Here is a 15495-nt window from a genome sequence, read left to right on the forward strand (position 1 = left end):
ATCTATCTATCTATCTATCTATCTATCTATCTATCTATCTATCTATCCATCCATCCATCCATCCATCCATCCATCCATCCATCCATCCATCCATCCATCCATCCATCCATCCATCCATCCATCCATCCATCCATCCATCCATCCATCCATCCATCCATCCATCCATCCATCCATCCATCCATCCATCCATCCATCTATCTATCTAGTATCTATCTATCATCCATCCATCCATCCATCCATCCATCCACTACTAGTAGTAGTAGTAGGCTAGTATTAGCCTGCTTATTGGCTTATTAGCCTGCTTTTGCCCTATTATATGAAATTTGTCAGAGATTTATTTTGTAAAAAAAAAACAATACAAACATTTAAATAATCAATAAAAAATATAAAATTATAGGCCTAAAATAGGCCTAACATCATTAGGCCTATTTTTGCCTATGTGAGATCATTCAAACCTCCATTAAAAGCCTGCTTTTCCTGTCGATCATGTCTGGTGCTTGTGTGTCTCACCAAAGATGACAGTAACATTACTGACACCTAGTGGCCAGTGTTGACTACAACGTATTACCGCGTCTGATTGTGTCTTGTGATTGCCTTACATTTGTATTTTTAGGTCATTTCTATGTTTGAAAATGCTTCAGTTAGGCCAAAATGACAAAATACAATTGGCTTCCTCCCGTGGCCACGCTGTCGTGTACCAGGCCCGTCTAGTCCCATCAAGCAATTAGCACGACTAATCCACTTGTGCCCCCATGCTTCCCCAGGGACTAAAGACCAGAGCAGCTTTGGCAATCGGTACAGTGCGGCAAGGTTGCAAACAAGAGGTGACTTTGTGTTTTAGAGTTTCTTTTTTTGCTCTGTTTTTGTTTTGCTTCCTCTAATAGTAATGGTGACCCTGAAGTTTTGGACCTGATCGTCTCTCAATGGAGGATGACGTACTGCAATTGTCCTCATAGACGCTCACTGGACGTGGTGACTGGATAGGAAGGTGACCACGTAAGTATAATGTTTGTATACCTACAGTATCTGCTCTTTAAGCAACGTTTCCTGATGGGATGATTGTAGTATTGCAGTATATTGTAGTATTGCAGTTGCATGCCGTTGGAGCGCTTAGTGTGAGCTTTCTTTGAATTTAGGACCCTAAACTAACCTGCTGCGTTTATTTAGGGCAGTGACAAGAGGTTAGGAGTGAGCCAGCAATAAACAGGATTAAGCGCAGTTGATTTACAGTCATTGGAGGAGTTAAAAATGGCTGACATTGCTGTAAAATAAGTGGATCATAGAGCGTCATGATGTTTTTTTTTTCTGTGAGCAGCAACAGTCATGGGATGTGGCGTCACAAAGTCCCACCCGTTCCAAAAGCATTCCGTAAAAGGTAAGATGGTCAATCCAAAAGGTCAGATGAACGCCACATGATGATACACGACACAAATCTAATGTGAGCTTCTCTCATCCATCAATTTCCGTTCCGCTTCTTCCTGTTCTTCCCTCTGCAGCCGTCACATGTAAGACATATTTTTCTTTTAAGGTTGAAAAGAATTTGCAGAATTGCCCTTAATTATGAATAATAATACTAATAGTCTACCCCTGTGCTTTTGTTGCAGCCATAAGGGCGGCCATCCTGATCCAGCAGTGGTATCGTCAGTACGTGGCCCGCATGGAGATGAGGCGGAGGTACACCTGGCACATCTTCCAGTCCATCGAATACTCGGGCGAGCAGGCTCAGATCAAGGTGAGAAACCATCAGCGGGCAGGCGGTATCCTGTTACCCACAAAGACACAATGGCGGTGTTATTTGTTTTTGCAGCTTTACAACTTCCTGGGATACCTCATGGACAACTTCACCCCGTCCAGCAATGAGCGTGAGCGTTTGTTGACTCTTGACACTGCACCCGCTTGGACAGTTAACTTTATTGATGTGTACTTCCAGGAAACTTGATCTCGCACATCTTCAGAGAGAACGAGGTGTGTCGGGACGCGGAATGGGAGCGTTACTTCTGCTACAAGAACATCGAGGTGCCCGAGATCTACTCGGGACCTCACCTGTGCTTCCCCCTGACTGTGGAGCAGGCCGTCAGCATGGTGGAGGCGTTCAGGAACAAGAAAGTAAGCCTTTATTCTTTCAGTGTAAAAGTGGTTATTTTTGGTGTAATAATGATTAGGAGCGCATGAGAAAGTGGAAAGGGAAACAGAGCTCTCTTTGACTACATGGCATACTTTGTAGCCCATACACCTGGCAACCGTGGATCAATATCATCACATATCGTCTTGCACAAAATGTATTTTTGTAAAAGTGCAAATCCCTTTCCTGACGCTTTTCTCTTTCCGCCTGTAGCAGCTGCACTCGCGCTACGTCCTGCAGCTCCTCCTGGAGACGTGGAAGCTGCTGCGCATGTTGCCCAACATCAGCCGCATCTCCACCTGCCACAGCAAAGAAATCACCATTTGTGGTAGCTGTCATTCTCCCTGGCAGTCATAGACATAGACATAGACTCCCTTTATTGTCATTGCACAAAAACACAGTAGTGAAATTGCCAACGAAATGTCGTTGCCTGGCTCCCATATAATAACAGACACAAAAGAAGATAAGTAATAATAAATAATAATAATAATAGTAATGTGGAGAATAAATAGATAGAATAGACACCAAATGTGAACAACATAATGTAAAGTGCAGCGTGAACAGTAAATTGCCCAAATAATTTTAATAATTTAAATAAATAATAATAATGTGAGTAAAGGTAGAGGGGCTTATTTGGCATTGAGCAGTCTGATGGCCAGGGGGAAGTAGCTGTCTCTGAACCTGGTCGTCCTACAGCGGATGCTGCAGAGCCTTCTCCCCGATGCCAGGCGAGAGAACAGAGCAGATCCGATGGGCTCTAGATACTGTAGGACTACAAAAGTCCAAATCTACTCAAGGACACCTGTCCCTAGGCAGAATTTGTCATGGAAATTTGGGGGAAAAAAGTTGTAAATTTACGAGAAAGAAGTCGTAATATTACGAGAATAAAGTCGTACATTTATGAGAAGTAAAGTAGCACATTTATGAGAAAAAGTAATATTCAGAGAATAAAGTCATACAGAAAAAATTGTAATATGAGAATAAAGTCATCAGAGATTTTCTGAACAAAGTTGTAAATTTATGACTTGATTCTCATAAAAAAGGCATATATTTTTTAGGGAAAAGTCATAAATTAACGAGAAACAAGTCGCAATATTAAGAGAATAAAATCGTAAATTTACAAGATAAAACTTGTGATATTATGAGAATAAAGTCATAAATAATCGAGTTGTCATAAATAAAAAGTTGTTCTATTACAAGAATAAAGTTATAAATTTACAAGAACAAAGTCGTAATATTTGTCATAACGTGTCTGAGATTTTGAGAATAAAGTCGTAAATGTATGACTTGATTCTCGTAAAAAAAAGCCTACATTTTTTTTTGAAAAAAGTTTTAAAAAGTTTACAACAAAGTCATAAATTAACAAGAACTGTCATCAAATTTCACGAATAAAGTTCATGAGAAAAAAGTTGTAAATTAACAAAAAAGTCAGAGAATAAAGTCAGAAATTTGCGAAAAAAAAGTTGTAATATTACGAGAATAAAGTCATCAGAGATTTTCTGAATAAAGTTGTAAATTTATGACTTGATTCTTATAAAAAAAAGGCATATATTTTTTAGGAAAAATGTAATGAATTAGAGAGAAACAAGTTGTAATATTAACAGAATAAAGTCGTAAATTTCCAAGATAAAACTTGTGATATTATGAGAATAAAGTCATAAATAATTGAGAAAAAAGTAATCATAAATTCATGAGAAAAGTTCTTCTATTGGGAGAACAAAGTCATACAGTCATAATATTTGTCATAACGTGTCTGATATTTTGAGAATAAGGTCGTAAATGTATCCCTTGATTCTCGTAAAAAAAGCCTCAATTTTTTAGAAAAAAGTCATAAATTAACAAGAACTGTCATAGAATTTCACGAATAAAGTTGGAAATTCATGTGAAAAAAGTTGTAAATTAACAAAAAAGTCAGAGAATAAAGTCATAAATTTGCGAGAGAAAAGTTGTAATATTACAAGAATAAAGTCATCAGAGATTTTCTGAATAAAGTTGTAAATTTATGACTTGATTCTCATAAAAAGGCTTACATTTGTTAGCAAAAGAAGTTGTAAATTAACAACAAAAGTTCAAAGTTGTAATATCACGAGAATAAAGTTATATTTTATGTCATTACATGTCTGAGAGTTGAAGAATGCAGTCATACATTTACAAATTTAATCTCGTAAATCCATTTTTTTATTGATAACGTGGCAGCAAAACCGAACAGTTGAGCGAAAAACAGATTAGCTCCTCAATTCTGTGAATTCTTGTCAATTTCCCTCAAAATTTACGACCTTCCCGAAATCTCTGGATTATCTTTTTTCATTTAATGTGGCCATACGACTCCATCGTGCATAGCCAACACTCAATCACTACTCAAATTTGGTGGGGCACTACCACACCTGCCCCTAATGCAGTGTCACAACATGCTGTCTTTGATGTTTTCTGTGTCTGCATCTGCAGGTGATTTGCATGGACAGCTGGAAGACCTGCTGTTGGTCTTCTACAAGGTTAGCGCTCTTCTAAACCTACCAAGGGCACCTCACAGATTTGGTAGAAATGAAAGGTCCAGCACTGTGACCCTGAGGTGTAAATAAACAAACGTGTTTTGTTTACACCGTTAGCCTTGAATAACGTTTTCCTTCGCAGAACGGAACGCCATCCTTGGAGAGACCCTACGTGTTTAACGGAGACTTTGTGGACCGAGGCAAAGACTCCATCGAGATACTCCTCATCCTCTTCGCTTTCCTGCTCGTCTATCCAACCGAGGTCCATCTGAACAGAGGCAACCACGAGGACCACATCATCAACCTGAGGTGCAAACAAAGGAACTCGAATGGCATTTGGCGATTTGTCTTTGTTGGCTAAAGAAATAATTTCTTGCATGGTGACTCTGACTCTTGCAGGTACGGCTTCACGAAGGAAGTGTTGAATAAATACAAGGTAGGTGCGTGCTGAACGAGACCAAAAGGAACTTTATCCCTTCTATTTGTGTCTGACACATTAAAAATACTGGCCAGGCGTTCCCCATACACCCATATAGGCCACATACTCGCTGCTAAGAAGATTTAAGCTCTTTAATTTAGATTCCGTCTGACTTTGGTGCCCTCTGATGTGCCAGGCAGGATACACACTGGGGGGGGGCATGGGGGGTCAAAATATGAGAACATATACAAACCTTGAGATAATGAAGTAACGAGAATGAAAACTTGGTGGTGATGACAGGAAAATTCCCATTTAAAAAACTCAGGAGCAGAGCATTTTATTTGTATTATTTGTATTATTTTATTATTTGTATTATTTTTATTATTTGTATTATTTGTGTTATTTTTATTATTTTTATTATTTTTATTATTTTTATTATTTTTATTATTTTTATTATTTTTATTATTTTATTGGGCAGCACAGAGGTCTAGTGGAGACCTCACAGCTAGGAGACCAGGGTTCAATTCCACCCTCGGCCATCTCTGTGTGGAGTTTGCATGTTCTCCCCGTGCATGCGTGGGTTTTCTCCGGGTACTCTGGTTTCCTCCCACATTCCAAAAACATGCTAGGTTAATTGGCCACTCCAAATTGTCCATAGGTATGAATGTGAGTGTGAATGGTTGTTTGTCTATATGTGCCCTGTGATTGGCTGGCCACCAGTCCAGGATGTACCCCGCCTCTCGCCCGAAGACAGCTGGGATAGGCTCGTGAGGAAAAAGCGGTAGAAAATGAATGAATATTATTTTATTGCTATTTTTTTTTGTTTGTTTTAGAATAAATAGATTGAAATGATATATTACAAAGAAATGTATATGTATAAAAAGGACCAATGGAAGGATAAACTAAAATCCCTCCTTTGCAGATGCATGGCAAAAGAATACTGAAGTTGCTCCAGAAGATCTTTAGCTGGTTGCCATTAGCGACGGTGATTGACCAGAAGGTTTTGGTCCTCCACGGTGGGATCTCTGACAGCACGGATCTCGGCGTCCTGGTTAAAGTGGACCGACACAATGTGAGCAATTCATATTCGAAATGTATTTTTAAAAAAATATATGCCAAGCCAACCCGGCTTTTTTATTTTGTATTATTTGAAGTACGTATCAGCACTGAGGCCACCAAAGAAGAAGAACCAGAGTTCTTCCGTGACATCCATCGACTCGGACATGGATGACGACTGGGGCACCCACAAGCTCTCCCAACGGCGGGCTTCCCTCACGTGTCCTAAACCTCTGGGCCGCCGGGACAGCTTCCTAAACCGCTCCCTGCAGGACTTCTCCGATCGGCTCAAGACCAACGTGGAGGATGAGCTGAAACTGTGCCAGCAGCGAGCGACTATTTTCACCATGGGGATCAATCCAGTGGAGAAAGGGGAGGACGCGCCCTTAGACTTGGCCGTTGGCGACAACGCCAAGGAAGAGTGGAAGCAGGTGAGTGTGTGTGTGGGGGGGGGACTTTGTTTTTGCCTGTTCATCCTTGGCCACAAGCTGTCACAGCGACGTCATTTGGAACCGTGTCTTGACCTCAGACCTCTGGGCTGGGTCCCAGTCCACTATAGCAGCCAGGAGTCAGTAATCAAGCGTCAAGATCAGCGCTGGTTGCCTGTGCGGCCCTTCAGATGCTAGGCGCTAATCCACACGTCATTAATCCCTCGGCTCAATCTTCTTTACCAACTCCCGTCATCACCTTTAAGTCCGAGCTGTAAGAGTCGGCCGTCTGATCGGCTTCTTGTTCAAACATGCGCCAGAGCATGAGGTCAGTCAGGGGCAGCGGTAGTCGTAGAGAAACAATCTGGCAACGTGCATTTTAAGGGTTTACTGTGTGACTATCTGAATGGGTTAGCAAGATCCCGGTAAGGCTGTGGCTACCACTCAATGAATAGCCATCATAAACTAGTTATCGGGGATTGGGTATGGCCCTAGACATGTACGGGATCATGACATCCAGGAACCATCGAACCAACAAAAGGCAGCAATATTTGCCACATCAATGAGGCCCAAATAATGTTCTGACGAACATAACCTTATGGTGTAATGACAACATTACAGGGCGAAGAATGGAGCCCTGAGGAATTCCACACATCCATCATCTTCCACTTATCCAAAGTCAGCTCGCAGGGAAGCCCAGACATTAGCCACGTTTACATGAGGAGTTTTTCTCTTTCCGAATGACCTTTCTGAAAACAATGGTATCCATGGAAAGGAATATTCCAATCGCATGTGTACATGCGGCGCTATAATCAACCAGAATAGTCAATGGGGCATTCACAGTAAAACGTTGGAAATTCATGAGAAAAAAGTTGTAAATTAACAAAAAAGTCAGAGAATAAAGTCATAAATTTGCGAGAAAAAAGTTGTAATATTACGAGAATAAAGTCATCAGAAATTTTCCGAATAAAGTTCTAAATTTATGACTTTACATTAACATGAACATTAACATCATGTCATACTGACATCCTTGAGTTTTTCTTTCACTTGTTGGAATAACTCCGTATTGCCAGTTTTTCCTTCGTCCAGTCTTGAAATTTAGTTTGAATCAAAAACAAACTTTGCTTAGCAGTCCAGTGCCGATTGCTGGCCTCCATTTTTTAAAATCGAAGAACATCTCGAGCTGCGTGTTACATATGTCATATCTCAGCATTCGCTGAAAAAACGCACCCGGGAACAGGAAAAGATAAAGTTCAATCTTGCTAATATTTTATAATTAAGCTCGGTACATGTTTTATATAGATATATATTTTCTTTTTGAATAAAAGTGGACTTATGAATGGCGTATAGAAGGGTTTAGATTCTGTTCCACAGATGGCGCTAATGCACACAAAAGCTGCTTGCCAACCGCCAATAAACACCAGAAGAAGAAAAACACAATATATTAATTCATGAGGAGTTTTTCCTCTTTCCCAATGGAATCTCTCCGAATGACTTTTCCGAAAGCAATGGTATACATGGAAAGGAATATTCCAATCTCTTGTCTACATGAGCCGCTATAATCCAACAGAATAGTCAATGGGGCATTCGCAGTAAAACGTAAACATCAACATCACGTGATACCGACTTCCCAGAGTTTTTTAGATCCTGTTCCACAGATGACGCTAATGCACACGAAAGCTGCTTGCCAACCGCCAATAAACAACAGAAGAAGAAAAACACCACGAAGAAGAACGCACCCTGACAACTTTCCGTTTGAGCGGGTACAAGATACCTCAATCGGATTGGGGAAAGGAATATTCCATCCCTGGGAATCCCATTATATATTCATTGGGATTGGCACTTTTCTTTGGGAATGAGGTGTATACAAAGGTTATATTCTTTCCATTTGAACAAATAACCCGAATGGAATTGGAATATTTGGGTCCATGTATACGTGGCTAGTGTCTCTCCAACGTATATTGGGTCTTCCTACCGGTTGGCTGAGCTCCTAACACGTCCCCCATAGAGGGGCCTGGAAGGCATCTGGGCAATAATTTGTTACCTGAACCGGGGGTCACCTCGTAGCTTTGGTATTTTTACGTATTAGAGCAATTAATAGCTGAGCAGTGGACAAGTTTTTAATGCATAGTTTCTGGATTCTGCTCCCCATCATGGCGACCAGACCCACGCACTGTTTCAACTCTAGACTCCTGCAGAGATTTTCCATATGAAACAGATTTATGTGTGGAGTCACACGGCGGAATTTAAGTCAAAAGCAGCCGCTTGCAATTCGTAAGACGCGGTTTCACTAACAGCTGCTCCGCCACAAAATATGCAACTCTTTTTTGCTCTCCCAAAGTTGTGTGCTGCAGTGAAATGCATCCAAGCAGTAACAGTGGTCAGGCAATGGTCCCCATTCTGGAGAGCGAGACAGTGAGAGTGACCACCCCGTACCTCCGCCACTACCTACTTTCCCCCCTACCACTGAATGAATGTTTGTGAAGGTCTAGCCTCTGTCATCGCCATGTTGATGCATGTCGACATGCTAGCAGGGTTCTAATTGGCAATCAATCAATCAATGGAATGAATGCTAATGGCTGTGTTAGCAGGGAAGGCATCCCGACCAGATGCCAGAACCACATCACCTGGTTCCTCCTGTTTCTCACCCTGTCTATAAGGGAAAGCCCAGCCACCGTAAGGTCAAAACTCGTTTTCGCCGCCATGACCTTATCCTTGCCTTTCGCCTCAGCTCTTTCTTCACAAAAGACCAATGCAGAGTCTGTAATTCCGCACGTGAAACATGAAAGGGACAACATGATGTGCCCTACAAAGGCACCCTGAGGAACTGTTCAGTGGAGCAACCATAATAGGGTTCCTTCTTGAACAATTAACAAGTCACCAGATCCACGACCTGCTTTGGAACCCTGATGTCACCCTCCTTTGAGAAGACTCCACATGAACATGGGCCCTACAAAGAACTCCTTCTGTACTGTACCTCCTTAACCCAGCGTGAAATCACCTCTGTTCTACCAGATCCTGGACCTGCTCTGGAGCGACCCCATGCCGCAGGATGGCTGCATCCCCAACGAGCTAAGGGGCGGCGGCTGCTACTGGGGTCCCGACATCACCGAGGACTTCCTGAGCAAACATAACCTGCAGCTCATCATCCGCTCGCACGAGTGCAAGCAGGACGGTTACGAGTTCTGCCACAACCGCAAGGTCCTCACGCTCTTCTCCGCCTCCAATTACTACGACGTGGGAAGCAACCGAGGGGCCTACGTGAAGCTGGGACCCGACCTGGTGCCTTATGTGGTTCAATATCAGGCCAGCAGCATGACCAGAGAGCTCACCGTGCGACAAAGGTACATCACCGATTAGTTTTACACTTTCTTTGAGTTTGAGTCCGCTTTTGTTGCTTAAAGGTTTTTGTTTTGTTGTTCCGTTGCGGGCAGCGTGGGCCAAACTGAGCGCTCCGCCCTCAAAGTCCTTCGGGAGCAGCTGTTTTCCCACAAGTCGGACCTTATTTGTGCCTTCAAACGTTGGGACAGTGAGAACAAAGGTGAGTCTCGCCAAACTCCTCTCCGGGGATCAGGGTTCATTTCTCCGGGGGGGGGGGGGGGGGGGTCATTAAAAAGACAAGTCAGAGTCGTACATTCAGGACATCGGAAGGCTGCCATGGAATTTGAGTATGTGAGTCATAATCCTTCTAGAGTTTCATGATTAATGGTGAGTTCAAGTTCATTCTTTACAAACAGGAATTTATCAGGGTGTGCTAATAAGCGCTACTTAGCATATAGCAATATATATATATATATATATAGCACATAGCAAGCTTTGGATGCTATATGGTTTTATATACATGCAGTAACAGATACATTCATGAGAACATGCAATACTTATTATTATTATTTTAAACTTCTTTCCTGGGCGCATTGATGTAAGATCTAACGCTACTTCCATCGCTAACAGAAGCGCGTCTTGTTTGCTTATCATGGCAGACTTTGTGAGCGCCACCGCCGCCTACTTTTGTACAAATGAGGATCCAACATTCATTCATTCATTCATTTTCTACCTCACAAGGGTCACGGGGGTGCTAGAGCCTATCCCAGCTGTCTTCGGGCGAGAGGCGGGGTAGACCCTGGACTGGTCGCCAGCCAATCACATATAGGCACATATAGACAAACAACCATTCACACTCACATTCATACCTATGGACAATTTGGAGTCGCCAATTAACCTAGCATGTTTTTGGAATGTGGGAGGAAACCGGAGTACCCGGAGAAAACCCACGCATGCACGGGGAGAACATGCAAACTCCACACAGAGATGGCCGAGGGTGGAATTGAACCCTGGTCTCCTAGCTGTGAGGTCTGCGCGCTAACCACTCGACTGCCATGCCGCCCAGGATCCAACATTGTTGGTGTTTTTTTGGTTCTTTTTTTAGGGCTTTGTAGTCCAAGTAGGTTTGTCCCGTTATGTGTATTGTTAGCTGCCACATGCTAGCTGCTAGCTATCGAGGGTGCTAGCAGGGTTCTCACAAGTAAAAAAGCCTGAGCCGTGATAGCGGGTTTCTAAATACTATATTTATTTTATATTTTCTATATTTATGTGTGGCAACTTTCTTCTGCTCTTCCACGGAAAGTTGTGTGCTGCAGTGAAATGCGTCCAAGTGGTAACAGTGGTCAGGCTGAACTAATGTTCTGCACTACAGAATGGTCCCCCGGCCAGAGGGGTGGCCGGAGAGCGAGGCTGTGAGAGTGACCACCCCGTACATCCGCCACTACCTACCTTCCCCCCTACCACCGAATGAATGTTTCTGAAGGTCTAGCCCAGGGGTCGGCAACCTTTACTATGAAAAGAGCCATTTCACCCACTTGCCCACTAAAGAAAAATAGCCTGGAGCCGCAAAACGTTGTATGTTTAAAACAACATTGGAGGGGAAAAAAAAAGACGAGTTGGAGTACTCTTGCTAGTAATGGAGATAAACTTTTGTTTTTAAATGAGCTCTAATTTATTTTTTAGAATCGTCAAATAACTCATTAATAATAATTAATAACTCAAATAACTCAAAGTATTACTCATTTCCCTTCATGTTAACCTGTCAGAGAGAACTGGATAGCATCCTGTCTGCTCATTCAGTCACCAGTCAGAACTCAGTCAGGATGCATTCATGGTCTCACACAAAGTTGGATTTTTGTAAACTCATAACAAAGACGTGCATTTTCACCACACGCGTGCTAAAAAATATTCAAGCATTGCAAAGGGAGCCGCAACAAAGAGGCTGGAGAGCCACATGCGGCTCTGGAGCCGCGGGTTGCTGACCCCTGGTCTAGCCTCTGTCATCGCCGTGTTAATGCATGTCGACATGCTAGCAGGGTTCTGTTAGCAGGGTGGCGCCCAGTACGGTTGTTTAGATCACAATCATCCACGATTGAATCCTAGCTTCCTTAAAGGAGAAACCACCAGATGCTAAACTAGCAACTTGTACACGTGGATGCTAGGTCTGGTTTCCCTGAACGACTGGGCGGCTGCGGTGGAGAGCGTGATGCGCCTGGGTCTTCCGTGGAGGATGCTTAGCTCTCAGCTGGTTGGCGGTAAGACGGCCGGCGGCCTCATCGACTACCACGAGTGGTTCAACGAGCTCGCCATCAAGGGAGCCGATGCAGACGTAAGAGAGCGCTAGCCAAGTGCAGCGTGTGTTTTCATCGTTTTTAGACCTTTCTCATGACTCATCTCCCCGCAGCACATTGACCAGAGTCTGCTGGAGACGCTCTACCGCCATCTTTCCACGTTGGAGACCATCTTCAGGATCGTCGATACGGACAACTCAGGTAAAAGTGAAGGCTTTCCGGTTCTGTGGTTATCATCGCACGTGTCCTCTTTGTCGTTGGTATCATGTGACCACATCCCGCTCGTTAAGCTGCTCGTTCGTGCCACAGAGGCCTCCACAGCAGCAGAAGGTAACGTCCTCTGGAATTAAGAGCAATAGGATTAGCCCACTGATCGACTCGCCTTGTCTGACACACCAGCAGGACTTTCCCCGCCCCTGCTTTTTTTCTCCTGACCTTTTTCCTTTTCTACCAGTTTTTAGCGGAAAATTACCTTTTTGGTACAAATTAATGAATTTGTGGACTTGAAAAAAAAACAATTATTAAAATATAAAAATAACACAAATGTATTTTTTAAGGAACAAATACACTGTAGATAAAATAATAAATACAAATAATCATAAAAAATAATTACAAATATTGGAAAATATATATTTTTTCTATAAATAATTATTTTTTAATTAGAATAAATTTAATACAGAACATATTCTATTTTTGTACAAATTAAATAATTTGTAGACTTCAGCAAAACAAATAAAAAGTGTTTTAAACAAATTTGTATTAAATAGAAATGAAATAAATTGAAACAATGTAAAAACAAAACAAAAAAAAACAATGTAAAAATGTGTTAAGTTAAGCTATGGCACAACTCGATCTCTAATTAAATATATGCAGTATACACAGTGTACAGTATACTGAATTGAGTCATATTGCCAATACTGCATGATGATGATATTGTTTGTATTTCATTTTTTTTATGAAAACAAATTGTGGCTACAGCACAGTCGAAGTAAATACAGATAAAGACTTTCAACACATTTTTACCAATGTGCTTCAGGCTTCATCACCATGGAGGACTTCCGTCAGACATGGAAGCTTCTGAGCGTCTACCTGAAGATGGAGATCACGGACGAGGCCATCTCCGACCTGGCCGTCACCATCGACAGCAACCACGACGGCAGCATCGACATCGACGAATTCATGGAGGCCTTCCGCCTCACCGACAAGAAGAGTCGGCTGGAACGGGGCCGCAGCATGTTCATGGGCACGGCCACCGACCTCACCGCGCTGGACGAGGACCCCAACGTTTGACCTCTGCGGGGCGGAGAAGACGCAGAAATGAACGGCTTTTGTGCTGCTCAGCTGGTTGGGTGTAGAGCATCCAGACCAGCAGTTCTTCTCCAGTGTTGTAGCTGGAGCTCCCTCTGCTGGATGTGGTGGGACACTGCCTCATTTAGCCAACCAAAAAAGTCCTCCTTATATCCGCATCTTTAGCCGGATCCTCACCAAAATGGAAACACTTCTTCCTGGGCTCAGGCTGCACCACACTGCTGAATTTCAAGTGAATCGATTTTAAAGTTTTTGCGTAATCCAGCTAACTTTAAAAAACTTGTGAGGCAAGCAAATTAACAGGAGCAAACAAGACAAAAATTATACCCTATTTCTTTTACATAAAAAATATATTTATTGTTAGCGCCACATGACAATAATTTTCTTTTTTTAATTTATCAATTATTCTATTTCACTCACAAATATGATATCCCTGCCTCAAATTTGATTTGTTTGACAAATTCACGAAAATATATACATTTATATATTTTTTAGCTTAATTTTTAAAAAATTCCCTTCCACTGACCTCAAGAATCCTAATATTAAAAAAACATACAAAAGACTTAGCTGCAAAGATAATTTATGCAATCTAGCATTTTTTGTTTTATTTAGTTTCTGAATGCTTATATGTGAATTAAACATTAGCAATACAACTGTACTGTAAATCCCATCTTCTATTTCCTGGGAAATGAATGAAAATGTTCAGTGTTTAGTTTGTTTTGTTTTAAAAAATGTCTGTGTTACAGGAGCACATAGACACTAAATATGAAGCTGCCACCAAGTCTTAATTGTGCCTTAAAAGCGGTGTTATAAAGTCAGTGCCATCCTTGATCAGAAAACAAATGCTTTATGACGTATACAAGGTTTGCTAGTTCGACCCCTTCCTCGCCCAATTTGTTTGCTTGATTGAATTGCTTGATGCGCCACACTGACAGGAAAAAAAGCGTAAAATATCTAAATAAAAATTTACCTTTTCATTCGTGCTCTTTGATATACATTGTTTTTTTTTTATATATATACATAAACAGGGTATGTATAGCAGAGCGAGGTTCGCCACTGAGCTATAGCGAGCAGTGTCTCAGACTCACCACCAGGGGGCGGAAAAGCCCGGCTGTCACTGGCTCATTCCAAGGTCTAAAGTGGTTCCATTGAATTGAATCACCAACTGCGGCTTTCCCATTTACTGACATTCTAGCTGGGGTGTCCAAACTTTTTCAATATCTACCCTCATAAAACTACGATAAACAATGTTTTTTTCTCTTTTGTCACTTAATATTTTAACTTTATTCTTGTAGAATTATTTCTGAATTCACCATTTTTATGGATGTTTCTCTATTTTTAGTTTTCTCGTTAAATTATATTTTCATAATTAAAAAAAGAACTGCGGGCCGCACTTTGGACACCTTTGAGTGATCCCGAAGTCATCATTAAAAATCCAAACATCATTAAAAATCCAAGTAAGTATTGTAAGCCACTTTAAAAAGTACCAGTATATATTTAAGAAATGACCATATTGCAGTAAACCTCCAACCTGCCCCTAAAACGACCCCACTCGAGCCATAACATCTAAAATAATCCTAACCCAAGTTGGGGACCCTAATCCTAGCCCTGGTATAACCTGAGCACAAACCCTAATTCTAACCCAAAACCCAAAATTTATCTGACCTCAAAATTGACCCTTTTTCTTCTCCATAACCCCACCCCCACCCCATCATGGTGACAAAGAAAATGGCCGTTGTCGTCTAGCGGTGGGAGGCGGCAATGGGGGAGGGGGTGTCTGTTGTTTTGTCTTTGCAGGTGGTCTTAACAGTTTTTAAGAGTTCTTAAGCGGATTGAAGGAGACCAGGTTATCTGCAAGGCTGACTTGCTGGTAAAGCCCTGGATGCCTCACACACACACACACAAGCACACACGCACACACACACACACTATTACACAACAAAGAACAAATAATGCAACTATTTTTTGGAAAGTTCTCGTGTTTGTTTCACTTTGGTTTGTGTTGGTGAAACGCGTCCACTTGAGAAGCTCACGTCGCACAAATTGCACTTTTAAAGAAAAA

The 15495-nt window shown here is 41.9% G+C and overlaps 1 protein-coding gene across 2 annotated transcripts; it reads left to right on the forward strand.

The window, feature by feature from the left end:
• The first annotated feature begins 775 nt into the window (after window positions 1–775).
• Window positions 776–14410, forward strand: ppef2a (protein phosphatase with EF-hand domain 2a). Of its 2 annotated transcripts, none has more exons than XM_058071709.1 (16): window positions 776–996; window positions 1316–1505; window positions 1605–1732; window positions 1808–1862; window positions 1931–2106; window positions 2336–2450; window positions 4568–4614; window positions 4754–4920; window positions 5011–5047; window positions 5952–6101; window positions 6184–6516; window positions 9529–9857; window positions 9948–10054; window positions 11997–12163; window positions 12239–12326; window positions 13162–14410. In XM_058071709.1, the coding sequence occupies exons 3-16, from the start codon at window positions 1658–1660 to the stop codon at window positions 13413–13415; spliced, it is 2100 nt and encodes a 699-aa protein (XP_057927692.1). In that variant the 5' UTR covers window positions 776–996; window positions 1316–1505; window positions 1605–1657; the 3' UTR covers window positions 13416–14410. The 2 variants fall into 2 exon arrangements, with proteins under 2 accessions (XP_057927692.1, XP_057927693.1); XM_058071710.1 differs by lacking the exon at window positions 776–996 and having other exon boundaries at window positions 1324–1375; window positions 1497–1505.
• Window positions 14411–15495: the final 1085 nt, after the last annotated feature.

This window comes from Doryrhamphus excisus, chromosome 4, assembly GCF_030265055.1.
Source record: "Doryrhamphus excisus isolate RoL2022-K1 chromosome 4, RoL_Dexc_1.0, whole genome shotgun sequence".
NCBI lineage: Eukaryota > Metazoa > Chordata > Actinopteri > Syngnathiformes > Syngnathidae > Doryrhamphus > Doryrhamphus excisus.

What these genes read in the sequence shown, in the direction of transcription:
- ppef2a (XM_058071710.1), top strand. Translation starts at nt 1,324, where the DNA reads ATGGGATGTGGCGTCACAAAGTCCCACCCGTTCCAAAAGCATTCCGTA. An exon ending in AGGCGTTCAGGAACAAGAAA is followed by an intron (nt 2,107 to 2,335) that starts GTAAGCCTTTAT and finishes TTCCGCCTGTAG; the next exon opens with CAGCTGCACTCGCGCTACGT. An exon ending in CAAAGAAATCACCATTTGTG is followed by an intron (nt 2,451 to 4,567) that starts GTAGCTGTCATT and finishes CTGCATCTGCAG; the next exon opens with GTGATTTGCATGGACAGCTG.